Raw genomic sequence first — 17,834 nt, 5'->3', positions numbered from 1 at the left:
CGGGACGCACACCGAGACGAACATCAACTGTGCCTGGAGGATCATCAACTCAGTGAAGCACGCTCTCTGGGTGGTCCAAAACCTGCTGATCTTCCAGCTGAAGGAGTTGACCCCGACTGAGTGTTGCAGACTGGCACATTCCATGGTCCAGGACTACGTGTTGAGGGACGCGCTGAAGCTTGGGGCAGCTGCCGCCAAGGCGCGGTGGGGAAAGACCACTGTGTAAAGTCTGTCTGCCTAGCGAAGAACAGGGGGCCCACGCAGTCATTTGGGCTCTGCTGACTCTTCAGCTAATCATATGGGCATATGATTGAAAAATGTACAGACCTGTATAAAAATGATAAATTCTGATCTCTGTATGTACATGTTTACATATGTATGGCATGACCAACTGTACAGACCATCAAATTATTTTATGCATAAAGTATATTTTTGAAATAAAACAAAGTTGAGGTGAAATTTCCAATTAGCTGCTTTAATTTCCATGTCAAGATTTCCTGACGTTTTTATCTCTGTCCGTCTGTACACGCAAGCAGGGAGTGTTTAAAAAAGGGATTAGAGTTTGCACTAGTAGAGTTCGATGTTGAAGGTTCATAATGGTTTATATGTAGCAAGACTATTTATTTGTTTGCAATAAGTAGTCATTCTTGTAAAGTATTGAAACCTAATCTGTGCTTTCTGTCAACTTGGATCTAAAAGACAGGTAAACTAGGGAAGGTCCTTTTATAAACGGTTGAGATGATTTCGGAAATACTGGGATGAATTTCCAGTCGGCTACCCCAGTGAGGCATGACAACGCCTGATTTGTTTGGCGGGTTTGGTAAGACAGGAAGTTGAGTATTAATAGCGTGACTGTGCTGACAATAAGGTGCTTTAACAAGCAACGATCCCCTGAAATCAGCAACTCGCCACTGCCTTGCGGGAAACTTGAAGATGCAGTTAAAATAATCCCAGTATGGAGATAGATTTTGCCAGATTCGTGTCTAATTCTGCCGCAAATTTCATCGTAACCAACATTGCTCAGACCCTTACAAGATCCATGTCACATTTGGTAAATATGGCGTTAAAATAACTAAAATATTGATCAATTTATAAATATGGATCCTGCTTTTTCCACCAGCTCAAATTATGACTGAGGGAAGCAGTTTCAATGCAGAACAAAGAACCAGTCAAAAATCAACATAATCTACTAAAAGAGCTGGCAGTTCATGGTGTGTGGGAAGATGAGAAGGCCTGATGCTATTCGCTTCCAGTTTAAAATCTTCTAAATATGCTCTCCGAGGTATTATTCTTCCAAGGCAGCCGTCAGCAGCCATCTAGGATTAAACTGTCTAATTACTATCCATTAGACCAGGGCAGAGCACATCAGCACCACCTCCCCCCTCCCCTTTCCGAACAGGATAATAGATGATGCATGCAATGAGATTCACCTTCTCGCTCATTTAAAATCACAACAAACCAATTAGCTTCCAACAACCCAGTGTCTTTGCAAGGTGGTTCGAGAGGAGTAACAGTTTAGTGTGATCATCCTACTGAACTCCTGTTTTGATGCTACCGATTAAATTTCATGTGGAGAGATTATCACAATACAACAAGGGGGTTTTAAGGAAGGCACTAAACAAAAACACACACTTCTTTTGAAACTGGTGATTACACCAAACAGCTTCTCTCTATATCCTAGGACTGAATTAAAATAAACATAGGGGTGGAAAATAAACCTTGAAAGGATTAAAACATTGTAGCACATACTACATCAAGTCAGACCCTGTACTGAACCTGAACAGATGTTTCAGACAATTTGTGCTAAATTTCCATTCTGTTATTCAGACATGAGAAGATGATTAATTTAACTGCATTAGCACATGTCATAACACTAGATTAACCTTTTTATATAATCCTGCATGGACAAACATACTGACATTCCTGTCACTTTTAATGCTCAGGTACTTTCCTCTATATCAAAAATGCCACTTTAATTTTCAGAAAGCAGCGATGAACAGACATAAATAGATGAAAAGGTTGCAAAACAAAAAGAAAACGGTAAATATTGGAAATGCACAACAGCTCAAATGGAGGCTGGGAAAGATTTCACCTGGAACAGTAAGCTGTCTTTATCTGCCAGCCAGCTGCTGTCTACTCCACAGTCCAGTCACAATCTTACCTTGTTTACTATTTCACATAATTCCTCCTGCATGTTGAATATTCAAAATCAGGTTAAATCTTGACAGGCATCTCCCTGACCTGGATTATCAAAGACAACTAGGCTACAACTAACTTCTAAACTTACACTGACAAGCTGTCATCATTGTTGGGTCAAGATTTTAAAATTCTTCAGTTTACAACAAGCACTGTACTTCAAGATGAAGGCCTACCATCACCAATTCAGGTGTGAAATTAGCAATAATGCTGCTTAGTTGCAGCTGCCTACAGCCCTTAAACAAACAAGAGTGGTCAGACTTGAGGACTGAGAGAAATTGCAGAGCAATATTGTGGCCATTTAGTTCATCATGACCTCTTTATCAGAGACCACGTACATATATTCACTTGAACTCCACAAACTGCTCATTACCTCAGTTCAGTATATACTAACTCCCATTGCTGACTCCTCCTAGCTGAAAAAGTAAAGAAGTTTTATCACAACAATGAGCGTGAATTCAGGAGCTACAAAACAGCTAGCAATGTTCGGGATAGCGGTCAGTGGCATTGCTAGGGATGAGTGCTTTTTCCATTCTCTTATCTGAAGAGAATTTCGCTTGTGGTAACCAGACCTTTAACTGTAATTACAAGAATATAACTATAGGCTGAACTAAAGGCATTAAATAAAAAGTAAATTAATTAATTGAAATTCTCTCGAATTGATAGGGTAGGTGATGTGATGTTGCTGTATAATATGGGAGCTCTTGGACATCAGTGTGATCAAAAGCAAACACATATGCAGCAAGTGTCAGCAGTTTGTAGAACATCAGTTCAGTGTCAATGAGCTTTAGGCAGCATGATGCAACAGGGGAAGTCACAGTTACCGAGGCACTTTCATCCAGGAAATAGTCACACCCTTTGGTTTGGATCTTCTAAGTGAAGCAGGTACATGATCAAGAAGGTATTACATATCTCAATAATTTCAAAGTTCTTACAGCTATTATGAACGAAAGCAGGTCTTCAAGGTGGATGACTAAACTGGGCATGGCACCACACCACACATTTTTAAAATGTCTTCATGGACTGTAAATGTCACCAGCTAGGCCAACATGTATTGCCATTTCTGGCTATCCTTTGGTGGTAAGCTTCATTCTTCAACCACTGCAGTCTCTTTGGTGTGGCCACATCCACAAAGTTATCAGCCAGGGAGTTCCAGGATATTCATCCAGCAACAGTGAAGGAATTCATTATAATTCCAAATCAGGATACCATATGGCTCAGAGGGAAACTTGCAGGTTGTCTTCCCAGACATCTACTGCCCTTATACTTCTTGATGAGTGTATCTTTAAGGAGCCATGGTGGGTTGCTGCAGTACATTTTGTAGGCACAATGGAGTACCTGCTGCTGCTCTTGTGTGCAAGTGGTGGTAGGAACGAATGTCTAAAGTGGTGAATGGAGTGGCAACCACATTGCTGCCATATTCTGGATGACTTTTTGAGCTTGGAACTCTACTCAACTAGATACATAGAGAATATTTCATCACATGCCTGACGTGGACCTTGTAGGCAGGTTGAGGGAGTTTTGGGGAAGTACTTGCTTCAGAATTACCCACTTCTGACCTTTTAGCCAATGCATATATCAATAAAAATATAGTGGTGGTAGCAGACAGTATAATTAGGAGACTAGCCATCGTTATTGGTGTTTAGGAGTGAGACTGAAGAAGGTTGCATTGTCTGCTAGATTCCAGGCTTTTGGAAGATCTGCTCTGGGATGGAGAGGTGTCTGCAATGGAAAGATGAGAATTCAGTTGTCATAGTCTAAGTATCAAAAGCATAAAGAGGTTGAGTAAAGAGGTTTCTTTGATTAGGGAAAACACCCATAGCTTGAAAAACATTTTTTAAAGTTTCAGTCTGAAGTTGGATGTATAAATCACTTTCTCCTGAGAAAGGGAGAAGATAGTTTCACATTGTTAAAAAAATTACCTTAGTGTAAGAAGTTCAGGAAAAGTTCCAAACCAAAAGTGATTAGGTAAAATCCTGAAGAGGTTTTCTGAAGCTGAGAAAGTTTAAGCTCAGTGATATGTCATTCCCAGATTCTCACAGCTGAGAATTGAAGTCACATCTGAAAGAAATCCTACGTGGAATAGAGAGGGGCATTTTGCCTGGTATTCAATGGAATATTTTTGGGATTACTGGGATTGCATTTTCTGTGTGCATTTCAAAATCTTTATATGTGCTATATGTAAATAATAGGGTTTATTCCATTTTATCTTCATTATTTTGTAGACTATAGATATTTTATTGTTAAAACGGAATCTTCAGCAGTGCATGTTTGTTTATTTTTTCCAAAAAAACTAAAACAAATGTAAAATATGATCTATCAAACCAAATTTCAGTTTGGGATCTCACTTGGCAAGTAGTAACATCAGTTGGGATGATAACAATGCAAACTTATTCATTATGTCAAGATAGAAAAACAGCATATTATTTAGAGAGAAAGAGAAGGTAAAACTCTGCAGCACAGAATGATCTAGGTGCCATGGTACAAGAATCAAGAAAGGTTAGTATGCAAGTACAGCAAGTGGACAAAATGACAAATGGAATGCTTTCAAGGGCATTGGAATAAAAAGGAGGGAAGTCTTACAACAATTGTACATGCAGCACCATATCCTGGTTTTGTTTCCTTATTTAAGGAAGGATATAATTCTATTAGGAGCAGCACAGAGACGGTTCAGAGCTGGGATGTAGGCACAGTGGGCGGCACGGTGGCACAGTGGTTAGCACTGCTGCCTCACAGCGCCAGAGACCCGGCACAGTCCAAAGATGTGCAGGTTAGGTGAATTGGCCATGCTAAATTGCCCGTAGTGTTAGGTGAAGGGTTAAATGCAGGGGAATGGGTCTGGGTGGGTTGCGCTTTGGCGGGGCGGTGTGGACTTGTTGGGCCGAAGGGCCTGTTTCCACATTGTAAGTAATCTAATCTAATCTAATCTAATCTAATCTAATTCTCTCATGGTGTAAGACTGTGTAGACTGGACTTGTATTCACTGGAGTTCAAAAGAATATGAGATGATTTCTCTGAGATATTAAATCCTGAGAAGACTTGTCAAGGCAGATGCTGAAAGGATGGTTACCACTGTGGGACAGACTACGACTCAGGGACATTGTTTAAAAATAAATCATAGTAAGTATTACTGAATACATTACACATCTCATCATGATCATTATTAACTGCATAAGACTGTTTTTCACCATTTGGTGGTTTGTAATGTACATAATGATTACTTCTTTAAAAGATTTTTGAAAAAACACTATCTCAGCTAATTCAGTGCAATCTTCCTTTCACTAATTTGTAGACCCTTAGGTTTGTGACAACCAATTTACCACATTGCAATAATAACTGCCTTTTAAGAAGCATTTCATTGGATACATTCCCCCTTGCGAAGTCTGCCATTTAGGATGGAAATGAGTTAGAATTATTTCTGTTAAAATATCATGAGCCTAAGGAACTTGCTTTTCCACAGAATGGTAGAGCCAGGCTCATTGAATACTTTTAAGAAAGAAGCAGATTCTTCACGAGATAAAGAGTCGATGATTTCAGGCATATGTGGAACATGGAATTGAGGCAATAAACTAAACAATGCCATGAATTGTTGGCAGGCTTGACTGGTCAAATGGCCTAATCCTGCTCCTGTTTTACATGTGTGTGTGTTTACTCTCAGTGCTGCTATGAAAGGAGTTCAAGGATTTTAATCCAGTTACAATGGAGAAACATTGATGGAGTTCCAAATCAAGATGGTGCATGACTTGAAGAAGAAATTGTAGATTGTGGCATTCTTATGCATCTGTTGTTCTTGTCCTTCTGTATGGTAGAAGGAAGTCCCACTACTGGACATCAACATCAGAGAGGGGCACCCACGGGATCTACAAATTTCTAGATGGCCTGTGAAGAGTGTTTTTAATAAACACTTAAATACACGTACTTAGCTACCTCTTGCAGAAGGGCATGTAGCCTTTGTTCATCCCACTACAACACCAGCCTACCAAAGACAGCTCATCTGAAAATAAGCAGGAGGTAGCAATGAACCGGGAAACCAGTTTGCTGTCAGGGATGGTAAAATTGGCGGAACATCAGCCTCTGATCCCATTTCCATAGTACTATGAAAATTCATTTTCTGAAGTCGCCTTTGTTGTTGGACTTGACACGTTCAAGTGAGTGAATACAGTACAATACTGACTGTTCCAACTCCTGCCCTGAAACGTGCAGTTGAGGAGGACAGTCGACATGCAGTGGAGAGTGGTAGGGAAAGGGTTGATGAAGGGTCAATCAAGTTAGTGTTACACACATTGTAGATATATGTTGCCCCACAACGCAGCAGGATAATGGATAAAAGATTACTAAAGACTGGGTTTGAATGAGCAAAAATGCATCCATGTCCCATGGTATTTCTAGGTATTGAATGCCCACTCTATCATTTTGATATCCATGTAATAATACACTCTTGAATTGCTATTCACAACCTTAATGTTTTTATCTTCCTTCATTTGAATCCAGTGTGAGAGCTTTCATACAAGTTAGGAAAGTTACAAGCTATCGCAACAATCCCACATGATGTTCAGTTTTCCAATTTTGTCATCCTTTTCTGCCTTGCACATATGGATTAACTTTTGACAAATGTACATGAGTGAGAATGAATCAAGAAGAAGAATGCAGACAGTTCTGCATGGTTTAAATTCACTCTTACACATTGATAATGACACCTAGAGGCTGTAAGGAAATGCTAATGCAGTGAGCCAACATCTCGCTTTAGATTACACGATGAAATCACTTGCGATACACTTGCAGCTTACGGTAGTTCAGCTTTCCAATTGGTTTCCTGTCTTGAACATCACTGACAAGTATCTATTAGATTCGGTGTTTTATAGGACTCAAAAATCTGCCGACAATCTGCAGGATTTGAAAACCCAGCTCGATGTCACCCACTCATTATTTCCTTAATTATCTCCTTTTTCTTGGTAACAGGCCTGGTCTGTTACCAAGAATAAAAGTTTAACAGAAAACATTATACCCCCTAATCATGTTCATTATTAACTTTTTCCTTACCACTTGCTGTTTTGTAATGTATATAATGATTACTTTCTTTCTAAAAAGATTTTTGAAAGGATACTAGCTCAACTAATTCAATGTAATCTTCATTTCACTAATTTGTAGATACTTCACTGTACCCTTCAGCTTGTGACAAACCTACGGTGTAATAATAACTGCACTTTAAACAGCATTTCACTAGCTATGTTCCCTTTTGAGACATGTATGGTGCTATATAAATGCAAAGTTATTTTTCTCTTAGCCAATTCACTTGAGCATATGACTATTAAGAAATATTGCACAGCAGGAAAGATCTTTATATGTGGCAATGTTATTCATTGGGTATCGATTCTAGATTTGTAAACCATCACAATTGGGACTCTTTGTTTAGTCTCCAGTGAGTGAGTGTGCTTTCTACTTCCCCAAATATATATCAAATCCCTGCATTTAAGAAGATTTGATATCTGTTCTTTTCAAAGCAAATGCAAGAGTAACAAAATTAAACTGTGACTAAATGTATAATGTGTCCCGCTTAAGCTAGTATCTTTATCATGTGAGTCTGAGAAAGTTTGAAATTCCAAGTTGTTATGAAAGGAATAAAGCTGGACAATTCATTGGTTTTGAACCAAATAAATTTTACGATACAAAGTTGTAAAAGTAAAGCAATATACTATTTTATAAATATACCTCTCCACAAGTACACAGAACTTATACTCTGACATCCAGAATTAACATGAGGCAACAAATGTGGGTTAACAGGCAATTAATGTTTTTTCCTTTTATTTAATGCTACCTTTAACTTGTCTACTTAGTCACTGATTTAAGTTGTTCTATTAGAGTTTTTCTTCCTCACTGTAATACATCTTTTCTGCATATTCTAAAACATCTCATTGAATGTCTACCACCACATCTCTACTATCTATCCCTTCACCTCGATTCCAAGTTTACTTTAGCCAACTTTATCTTCAAATGCACTTAATTGCTTAGAGTTAAATTTAAAACACTGGTCTTACTTCTCTCCATCAAACTGAATGTGAAATTCCATCAAATAATGTTAACTGCTACCTATGTGCTACTTCATTATAAGAATGTTAAATTAATCTTGTCTCTACAAGATCAAAGGATATCGGAGCAGAATTTAGGCCATTTGGCCCATTGAGTCTGCTCCACCATTCTATCATGACCAATATGTATCTCAACCACAATCTCCTACCATCTTCCTGTAAACCTTAGTCCCATTGCCAATCAAGAACCTATGTCTTGGGCTCCACAGCCATCTACAACAATGAGCTCATCAGATTAACCATCCTCTGGCTGAAGAAATTCCTTCTCATCTGTTCTAAAGATCCGTCCCTTCATTCTGAGGTAGAGTCCTTGGGTTCTAGTCGTTCCGATTAATGAAAACATCTTCACGTCCACTCTACCCAGAGCTCTCAGTATTCTGTAAGTTTCAATTATAATCTCCTCATCATTCAAAACTCCATCAAGTATAGATCCAGACAAGCTCTTCATCCCAAGGATTGTTTTTGTAAACCTCCTCTGGACCCCCTCAAAAATCAACAGAACCTCCCTTAGACACAGGGCCCAAAACTGCCACAATTTTCTAAATATGGTCTGACCAGAGCTTTATGCAGCCTTGGCAGTTCATCTCTGCTCTTATATTCTAGCCCTCATGAAATGAATGTTAACATTGCATTTGCCTTCCTAACTGCCACCTGAACTTACATGTTAATCGTAAAAGTATCCTGAACTAGGACACTTAAGTCCCTTTGTGCTTCAGATTTACAAAGCTTTTCCCCATTTAGTAAATAGTTTGCACCCCTGCTCTTCCTACAAAAGTGCATAACCTCACTCTTTCCCACATTGTATTCCACCTGTCACTTCTGTGACCATTCTCCTCGCCTATCAAAGTCCTTCTTCAACACTATCTGTCCCTCCACCTACCTTTGTGTCATCTGCAAACTTAGCAACAATGTCCTCCGTTCCTTCATCCAGATCATTAATGTATAATATGAATAGCTGTGGTCCCAACACTATCCACTAAATGCCACCTTGAAAAAGGCTCTGTTATCTCTTCTGTTTTCTGCCAGTCAGCCAATCCTCTATCCATGACAGTACCTTGCCCCTAAGACCATGGGCTCTTGTCGGGACTAGATTGGGTTGGGATATCTGGTCGGCATGGACAGGCTGGACCGAAGGGTCTGTTTCCATGCTGTACATCTCTATGACTCTATGACCTTATCAAAGAATTTATGGAAATCCAAATAAATCATGTCAACTGGCTCTGCTTTGTCTAACTTGCTCAATACTTCCTCAAAGAATTCCAACAGATTTGTCAGGCATGACCTCCCCTTGACAAAGCCACGCTGACTCAGCCCTTTTTACTCTGCACTTCCAGGTACACTGCAACCTCATCCTTAATAATGATGATCGCCAATAAATATCCTTTTGTGAAGTATGGAGCATGTTCATAACTTAACCTTGGTGAGATTGATGGAATGGAGAGGGTGATTTCTCAAGATTAGTTATACAACTGTAATGCAGGTTCCTAAAACATACACTGAGCACATTCCCTGGCCTGTACAGTTTGTGAACCAATCAGCAGCATGAAGTTGGATATGATGCTGTCTGTTTTATGTCGTCTTTCTCAGCTGGTATGAAATGAATGTTAACATTGCATTTGCCTTCCTGACTGCCACCTGAACTTAAGATTGTGGGCCTGAGATCCATCCCACTGCAGATATACATTGGAGCTGAATTGGCAATGGCATCATCTTATAGATGGAAACAGTAAAACTCCAGATTATTTCAAGAGAAGTGGATTTTCACTGCCTCTTCTACTAATACTACCAAGACAATAGATTATCTAAAATTCCATTAACCTGCTGTTTGTGGGGATTTTCCACACGCAAACTGTAACAGTAAATACACTGCAAAACACCATGACACATCAAACAAAATTGAAAATGTGTTGCTGGAACAGCGCAGCAGGTCAGGCAGCATCCAGGGAACAGGAGAATCGACGTTTCGGGCATAAGCCCTTCTTCAGGAATGTTGTCCGAAACGTCGATTCTCCTGTTCCCTGGATGCTGCCTGACCTGCTGCGCTGTTCCAGCAACACATTTTCAGCTCTGATCTCCAGCATCTGCAGACCTCACTTTCACATCAAACAAAATGTCTAGGTGTTGTGTCAGCACGTGTTCTTCCTTTATTTATCTGTATGTTTCTCAGCAATGTTTCCTAGTACCCATTTTGAAGACAAAGAACCAGAGCCCAGATTTTTGACTGACAAATTATACTGATTCACAATCTGATTCATATTATATTTTATACCTTCTGTTCAGATCTTCCTCAGAAAAAAATAAATATTTCCCACTTACAGACCTTTACCACTCATTGCTAAAACTTAGGAAACAATTTTACAGGCTAATGGGCCGGACTGCAATTTCCTTTCAGCATCCTTTCAGATACACCATTAAAAACTGATTTACAGCACACTAACCTCAGAATATTGGTGTGGATATTTGATCCCGTCGGCAATTTCTGTCACCACTGCAACAGGTCACCTTGTCCTATGTGATAATTTTAACAAGCTTAAATATATATCAACCTGACATTCTGTCTTGTAACATTCCAAATCCCTTCATTAAAATAAATCACAATTTTGTAATTTATCTTCTTGATATGCATCAATAGAGGACCACTAGCTTCACATATATTATTGAGTAGTTTCTCAAAGTCCAGATACTGCTTCCACTGACACTTGTGCCCATCACAATCCCAATTCTAATTCCCAAAGCTGCAGCACCAGGCCTAGCTGCAATTTGATGATGAATATAAATAATTTTGATTTTTGACTAATACATGGGTGCAAATCAAGAAAATTTCATTAGTAGCTTCTGATATTTTAAGCAATGATGCACAAGCCAAAATTGTCTTTGAGGATTTTCTGAATGCAATTCAGAGAATGGAAACTAAAAGGGATACATCTACTGGTGCAATCTTCACATATTTTCAGCTTCATACATGTAACAGCAATGAGCTATTCATGAGATTATACAGTAATGGAAGTGGCAGATGAAATTAATTTGGACATTGTTTCACTCATATGATTGAACAGCTTATAAGAATTGGGTCAGCACTGTTCGCATGTTATGTTCCTGGCATTAGTTGGCATACCAGATATTGGCACTGACATTATAACCCCAATATTCCTCTCACTGTTCTTCCTTCTTGTTTCTTCCACTCCCCCAACCCCATTTACTCAAAACTGACTACATCTCTGATTTTTTTCTGAAATACAATGGTAGATTACAAGTTTGAAACACAAGCTTTGTTTTATTCTCTATAAATATTGCCAGACTGATGGACTATTTCAGCATTGTTTTGTTTTGATCTCAGTTCTACAGGATTTTACATTGTTTTGGTTCCATGGGGAAAAGCATGGTGGGGAAAGATATAGATTGTTCGCCAAAAAAAAATGGGAAGATACTCTAACATCAAACCATGACACACAGACAATTGGTATCTAACACCCAGAATTAACATGTGGCAAACATGGATAATATAACTTTTAATTCACACAGGATGTGGGTAACACTTGTTAGGGCAGCTTTTATTGCCACCCCTAATTGTTGAGGACATTTAAGAGGCAACTGCATTGCTGAGAGTCTGGAATCACATCCAGGTCAGATAGGAAAGGATGGCAGATTTCCTTACCTAAAAGTTATTTGTGAACTAGACAGGATTTTACAACAGTCTCATAATTAGGCCATTTTTTTAAACTCCAGACTTTTGACTGAATTTCAATTTCACCTTTTACCATCTTGGGTTTTGCTCCAGTACTTTTTCACCAGTATGGCTGTAGCTTTTTCTAACTGCTTGACTCTCTAATATAGATATATCCCTAGATTTTCCCTGAGCTTTAACCTTGCTCTCTTGGGAGTTTCATCGACTACCAGTCCACTGACATTACCAGTACACTACCATCTCTACTGTGATCAAACACCCCATAGTGCGCAGCGCATAGCAAATGCAATCAAAACGGATTCCACAGATTTCTTAGTTAATTCCTTTCAGATAGTAATGGCATGATGGGTCGTCAAATTCTGGTATACTTGACAAGGTATTAGAATTCTTCATTTTTGTTGATCTGACCTTGCAACTCCCTCTCAAGAGCTGTTAGAATATGGTCTGCCTTAATAATACCTCCTGTTCAGGCCAATAACACTCCTATCCTGAGTTTACACTCCAGTACTTCTTCACCAGTACAGCTGTAGCTTTCAGTCAACTGCTGGACTCTAAGACAAATGTGTCCCCAGCTTTTCCCAGAGCTTTAACTTCGCTTGGTTACATGAAGCAAATATAGTACATACTGCTTGTGAGCTTTCTAACTCTCACTCTCTCCGCTGCACTGAAGTATTAACACTTGCAGGCTTTCTCTAAGCCCATCATGGCTTCCTTCCACAAGTCAGTGACCTTCCAACTTTATCAGCTCCCCAGGACTTCTGAGTCCTGACTCTAACTCTTAGCTAGGCGAAAATGAGGACTTTCAGCAGATGCTGGAGATCAGAGTCAAGATTAGACTAGTGCTGGAGGTCAGGTAGCATCCTAGGAATAGGAAAATCGACGTTTCAGGCAAAAGCTCTTCCTCAGGAATACTTTTACAGCATCACTCTAATCTAACTCTTAACTGCTTACTAATTCAGAGAACTTGTTCCTGAGTTTGTTTTAACAGCACAAATCCATCCAACTACTCTCAATTCCTTCCCTGAAGGACCATTAAAAATCAGTGCTCCAAACATGGATTATGTTCCTGTCTCGAGAGTGCAATATTGGAAAAGCACAGCACGTCAGGCAGCATCCAAGGAGCAGGAGAATCGACGTTTCAGGCATTAGACCTTGAAGGGCTTATGCCCGAAATGTTGATTCGCCTGCTACTCGGATGCTGCCTGACCTCTTGTGCTTTTCCAGCACCACACTCTCGACTCTGATCTCCAGCATCTACAGTCCTCACTTTCTCTTATGTTCCTGTCTGTCCTTTTTGCCTCTGATCCTGGACCTGTTAATCAGTGATGCCCCAGTCTGCCCTGAGTGATTTATTGAAACCCGTGCAATAAACCTCACTGGGCAGAATTGAATATTGCCACTTGGCAAGAGTTATCCTGTACCCCTGAATGTTATTATAGTGCCACTTTCACAGAATGCTGCCTTTCAATGCCAGCAATGCTCACAAAAAGATGGATTAATCACATGCTGAAAACATGTAGCATTTTTGAAGACGGGAAATAGTTTAAATCCAGTCTGACAAAAAGTAAATTACATGTACTATTGATTCTCTCTGTCTCAAATGCATTTTCTATTTTTATTCTAGATTTCCAGCACCTGAAGTGTTCTGCTTATGGACTATTGAGTAATGGATAACTTTGTGTTTGGAATTCTGCAAATAAATAACAGGTTCAGCACTGTAATCTCAAACTGGATTCTGATGCAAAAACTGCAAAACAAGTGGAACACCAGGGTTTAATTACAGCTATCTATACATTGGCAGAGATGTGTTAGCCTTCATAATATTATTGATACTTTTTTCAAATTGAAAACTTGCATATTATATGCATGGAATTTACTGAGCATAATTGAGAGGGATCATACTAATGATGTCTGATGCCAATATTTCTACAACATCAGTTTGCTTTTTTTCTTTACATGACAAATATTTACATTGTAAAATATTAACTAGCTGTTTAATGTTAATTATATTAATTTGGAAAAGTAGAATTCTTTATTCAGGTGGCTACAACAACGCAGCAGATGTTTCATAATGTTACTATGCAGCAGCAACACCAGTATCCACCGTGAGCTGGAACCATCCACCAAGCCAAAAAGGCATTCTGCCAATCAGACAAAAAATTAATGTTGTATATGAATCGCAGTGCCAATGTGATGCCAGATGTGTAGGACATACGGCTCAAAGACAGACAGTTCATAACAACATATCCCTTTGGCTGTTCACAACAAACAATTTACTGACCATACTCAACAAACCTTTGTTTGCAAGACCTGCAATAATGTTTAACATTAGATCTGATTCTGTAACTGGACAACATCAGCTGGGATAATCCTGAGTGTTCAAAGAATACACTGACAATAAATTTAGGATTATCAGTCTTGCACTGAGACGCACTTACTGGAAGCCACGTATATTTATACACAGGGCCCTGTGCTTTGCAAACAGAAAGAACATGGACACACATTGTGCCTGTTCCAATACAACAAGACAGATGACAACCCTTTATGGGCTAATTTCTCATGACAATCCCTATACCAATCAGAGTCAACTTGCCAATTTTAAAATTTAAACAAAGCCAGCATTAACTGTCAATCATCATTAACTGGAGCACTCTCCATAGCGGAGCCTCTGCCAATTAAATTCCACTTATCAGCCAAACAGCATTGTCCACTCTTGCAGTGTAAACATTGTTTTCCCCCTTTATTAATGTTTTTGTGAATTGCCCCAATGAGTGGTATACAAAGCTTCAACAAAATGTTTATAATACCCAGGTTCTGTTTTACAAAATTATTTCTTTTCCAGAGATAAATGTTTTGTTGCACTAATCTTGATAAGCTCCCTTTTTGTTTGAGAAATCACTTCCTATTCCATTTACTTCTTGTGGCCAAATACAAGACAGAAAACTTCTCCCTAGACTTTAACAAATGCTGTTTTCAATGGTGCACAGGCCTCTCAAGAGTCTAAATGCACCTGGACTCTCATTCGAATTTCACTTGGTAAATTCTGGAGTTTCTGGAAGCTTCAGTGTGGCTAAGTTCCAAGCCTCAGTCTGGAAAAGTGCAAAAGTGAGGCTCTCCAAGATATCAACGCTCTAATACTCACTACTGCAGCCACTTCAAGTAACACAGCATCTCAAAACTGTCATGGTGCAGAAGAAGGCCACTCGGTCTATCACTTCTGCACATGCCGTCCGAGCCTTTTGCAGGTAACTTGTTAAATAGAAATAATCTAATGCTCTCTTGGATGCCTCAATTTCAGTTGCCTTCACCACACTTTCAGGTAGTGCATTCGAGACTTTAACTAGTTGCTGTGTGAAAGCATTTGTTTTCTCACATCACATTTGTTTCTCTTGCAAGACACTTTAAAACGGTGCCCTCTAGTCCTTGGATTGGATTATGAGTGGGAACAGTATTTCCTTATCCATTCTGATCAGACCCCCTCAGGGTTGAAAGTTTCAATCAAAGCTCCTTTTAGCCTACTCCTCTATAAGAAAAGCAGTTTCAATCTATACTTTTTTCCTCAAAACTGAAGTGTCATTCTCATTAAAGTCTTCTACACTCTCTCCAATGTGTCCATGTCCTTTCTATAATGTGACACCCATAACTGTGCACAATGCTCCAGCTGAGGTTAAACCAGTTATATATTCATAATAATCTCTTTGCTCTTATACTCTATGCCCCTATTTATGAAGCTCAGACAATGCATTAAAGGTGTGAGGTTGGAGTCTGGTGGTATCCCAGTTTTGACTCACCATGTTCTACTTCCAAAGTAGGAATTTATGCCCCTATTTATGAAGCCTAGATATACTGTATGATTTATTTCCACTCTACCTCTCCTATCACCTTTAATGATTAATGTGCAGATATACATCCAAGGTTCTCTATTCCTGAATACTCTTCACAATAGGACCCTTTATTTTATATTGACTCTGTGTCTTTATACCAAAGTCTAGCAGCTCACACTCCCCTGCATTCAATTGTTTCAATGCCCTTTTGAAGTTCTACAATGCTCTGTTCATAATTTATAACACTTCCAAACTTTGAAAGTGTTTACTACTGATTAAGGTCTATGATGTGGGGGAGCTGGTGCTGGACTGGGGTGACCAAAGTTAAAAATCTCACAACACCAGGTTATAGTCCAACAGGTTTATTTGGAAGCACTAGCTTTCGGTGCGCTGCTCCTTTGTCAGGTAGCTATGGAACAGGATCACAAGACAGAATTTATAGCAAAAAATTATAGTGTCATACAGCTGAAATGAAAAATTGAACAAATCTAGATTGCTGTTAAGTCTTTCATCTTTTAGAATGGGTTGCAGGTTTTGCATCATTAATATGTAAATCTCAGAACTTCTTTGAAGTCACATTCTCGAGATAATGTAAGGTTTTATAAAAAAAGGTGACATCTCAGCTCAGACAATGCATTAAAGGTGTGAGGTTGGAGTCTGTCTCTATCCCAGTTTTGACTCAAATGTTCTACTTGCAAAGTAGGAATTTATGAAATATTACATGGACTGACTGCCTGCAGGTTGTGGGCTTTTTGAGCAAAATCAAATGTATCCGCAAATATGTCTTTAAATGTAAATTCACCCCATAGACGTATATATGTGTGTGTGCGTGCATGAGAGAGAGAGAGAGAGAGAGAGTGCGTGCATGTGAGTGTGAGTGCACATGAGAAAGTGTGTGCTTGCGTGTGTGCATGCTTGGTAAAGTGTGTGTATGAGTATAATGGAGTATAAGCTTGTGGGAGGGTGTGCGCGTGTGTATGAGTGTGGGGGGTATACTTGTGTGTGTATAAGAGAAAGCGTGTGTATGAAACAGGGTCTGCGTGAGTGTGTGAGTATGTAAGAGAGTGTGTGTGTGTGAGAGAGAGAGAGTGTATAATGTAGTGAGGTCACCTGTAGTGTGACATGAACTCAAGTGGTCAGGGATATTCAGCCTTGGATCTTCGGGATACACAATAACTCAGAGTAGCTGAGCAGAGGCTGATAGCCAAGTTCGGTACCTGTGAGGATGGCCTCAACAGGAACATTGGGTTCATGTTACACTACAGGTGACCCCACCACACTATACACTCTCTCATGCACACACACTTACGCAGACCCTCTCTCATATATGCCCTGAGTATTGTTTGCACGATTGGAGAGTTACAGGCACAGATTGCCTTGTGGTATTAGGATGTGACAAAACTGAAGATTTGGCTCAAGGAATGTCAAATTTGCTGGAGGTAAAATACAGTCCCTGAACAACAACCAATCAATGAATGATTTTTCCTGTGACGTCACTCTTATGGTTTCTTATCTTTTCCTTGTGCTGATTTATCTGGTGTCCGTTCCTTTTCTATTTGCATGCTTCCAGCTACCTGTTTCCAAATCCCCTCTCCCACTTACTGAAGGTGCTGGTAACCAGCCTTCTGTCTAATTTTCATTGCAGCTGCAAGACCCTTTGAGTGGCAGTGACTTCTGGATCAAGAGGTCCAACACCATTCCCAATTCCTCCGCCTCCGTCGTATCTGCTCCCAGGAGGACCAGTTCCACCACAGAACACATCAGATGGCCTCCTTCTTTAGAGACGGCAACTTCCCTTCCCACGTGGTTAAAGATGCCCTCCAACGCATTTCGTCCACATCCCGCACCTCTGCCCTCAGAACCCACCCCTCCAACCGTAACAAGGACAGAACGCCCCTGGTGCTCACCTTCCACCCTACGAACCTTCACATAAACCAAATCATCTGCCGACATTTCCGCCACCTCCAAAAAGACCCCACCACCAGGGATATATTTCCCTCCCCACCCCTTTCCGCCTTCTGCAAAGACTGTTCCCTCCGTGAC

The 17,834-nt window shown here is 39.8% G+C and overlaps 1 protein-coding gene across 9 annotated transcripts in view; it reads right to left on the bottom strand.

Annotated features, from left to right (window-relative positions):
* Window positions 1-17,834, bottom strand: part of sobpa (sine oculis binding protein homolog (Drosophila) a) — a 356,343-nt gene that overhangs the window by 167,954 nt on the left and 170,555 nt on the right. The window contains exon 1 of one of the 9 annotated variants that reach the window (XM_043687075.1): window positions 2,288-2,321. The exons of the other annotated variants lie outside the window; for them this stretch is intronic. Coding sequence (XP_043543010.1) covers window positions 2,288-2,306 — 19 coding nt within the window. The 5' untranslated portion in view covers window positions 2,307-2,321. Of the gene's footprint in view, window positions 1-2,287; window positions 2,322-17,834 lie in introns of those variants that run through there. 9 annotated transcript variants of the gene reach the window in all.

Source organism: Chiloscyllium plagiosum, chromosome 3, assembly GCF_004010195.1.
Source record: "Chiloscyllium plagiosum isolate BGI_BamShark_2017 chromosome 3, ASM401019v2, whole genome shotgun sequence".
In the NCBI taxonomy this organism is placed as follows: Eukaryota; Metazoa; Chordata; class Chondrichthyes; order Orectolobiformes; family Hemiscylliidae; genus Chiloscyllium; species Chiloscyllium plagiosum.
The sequence above is the reverse complement of the archived record's forward strand: the minus strand, read 5'-3'. Positions and strand labels throughout refer to the sequence as shown.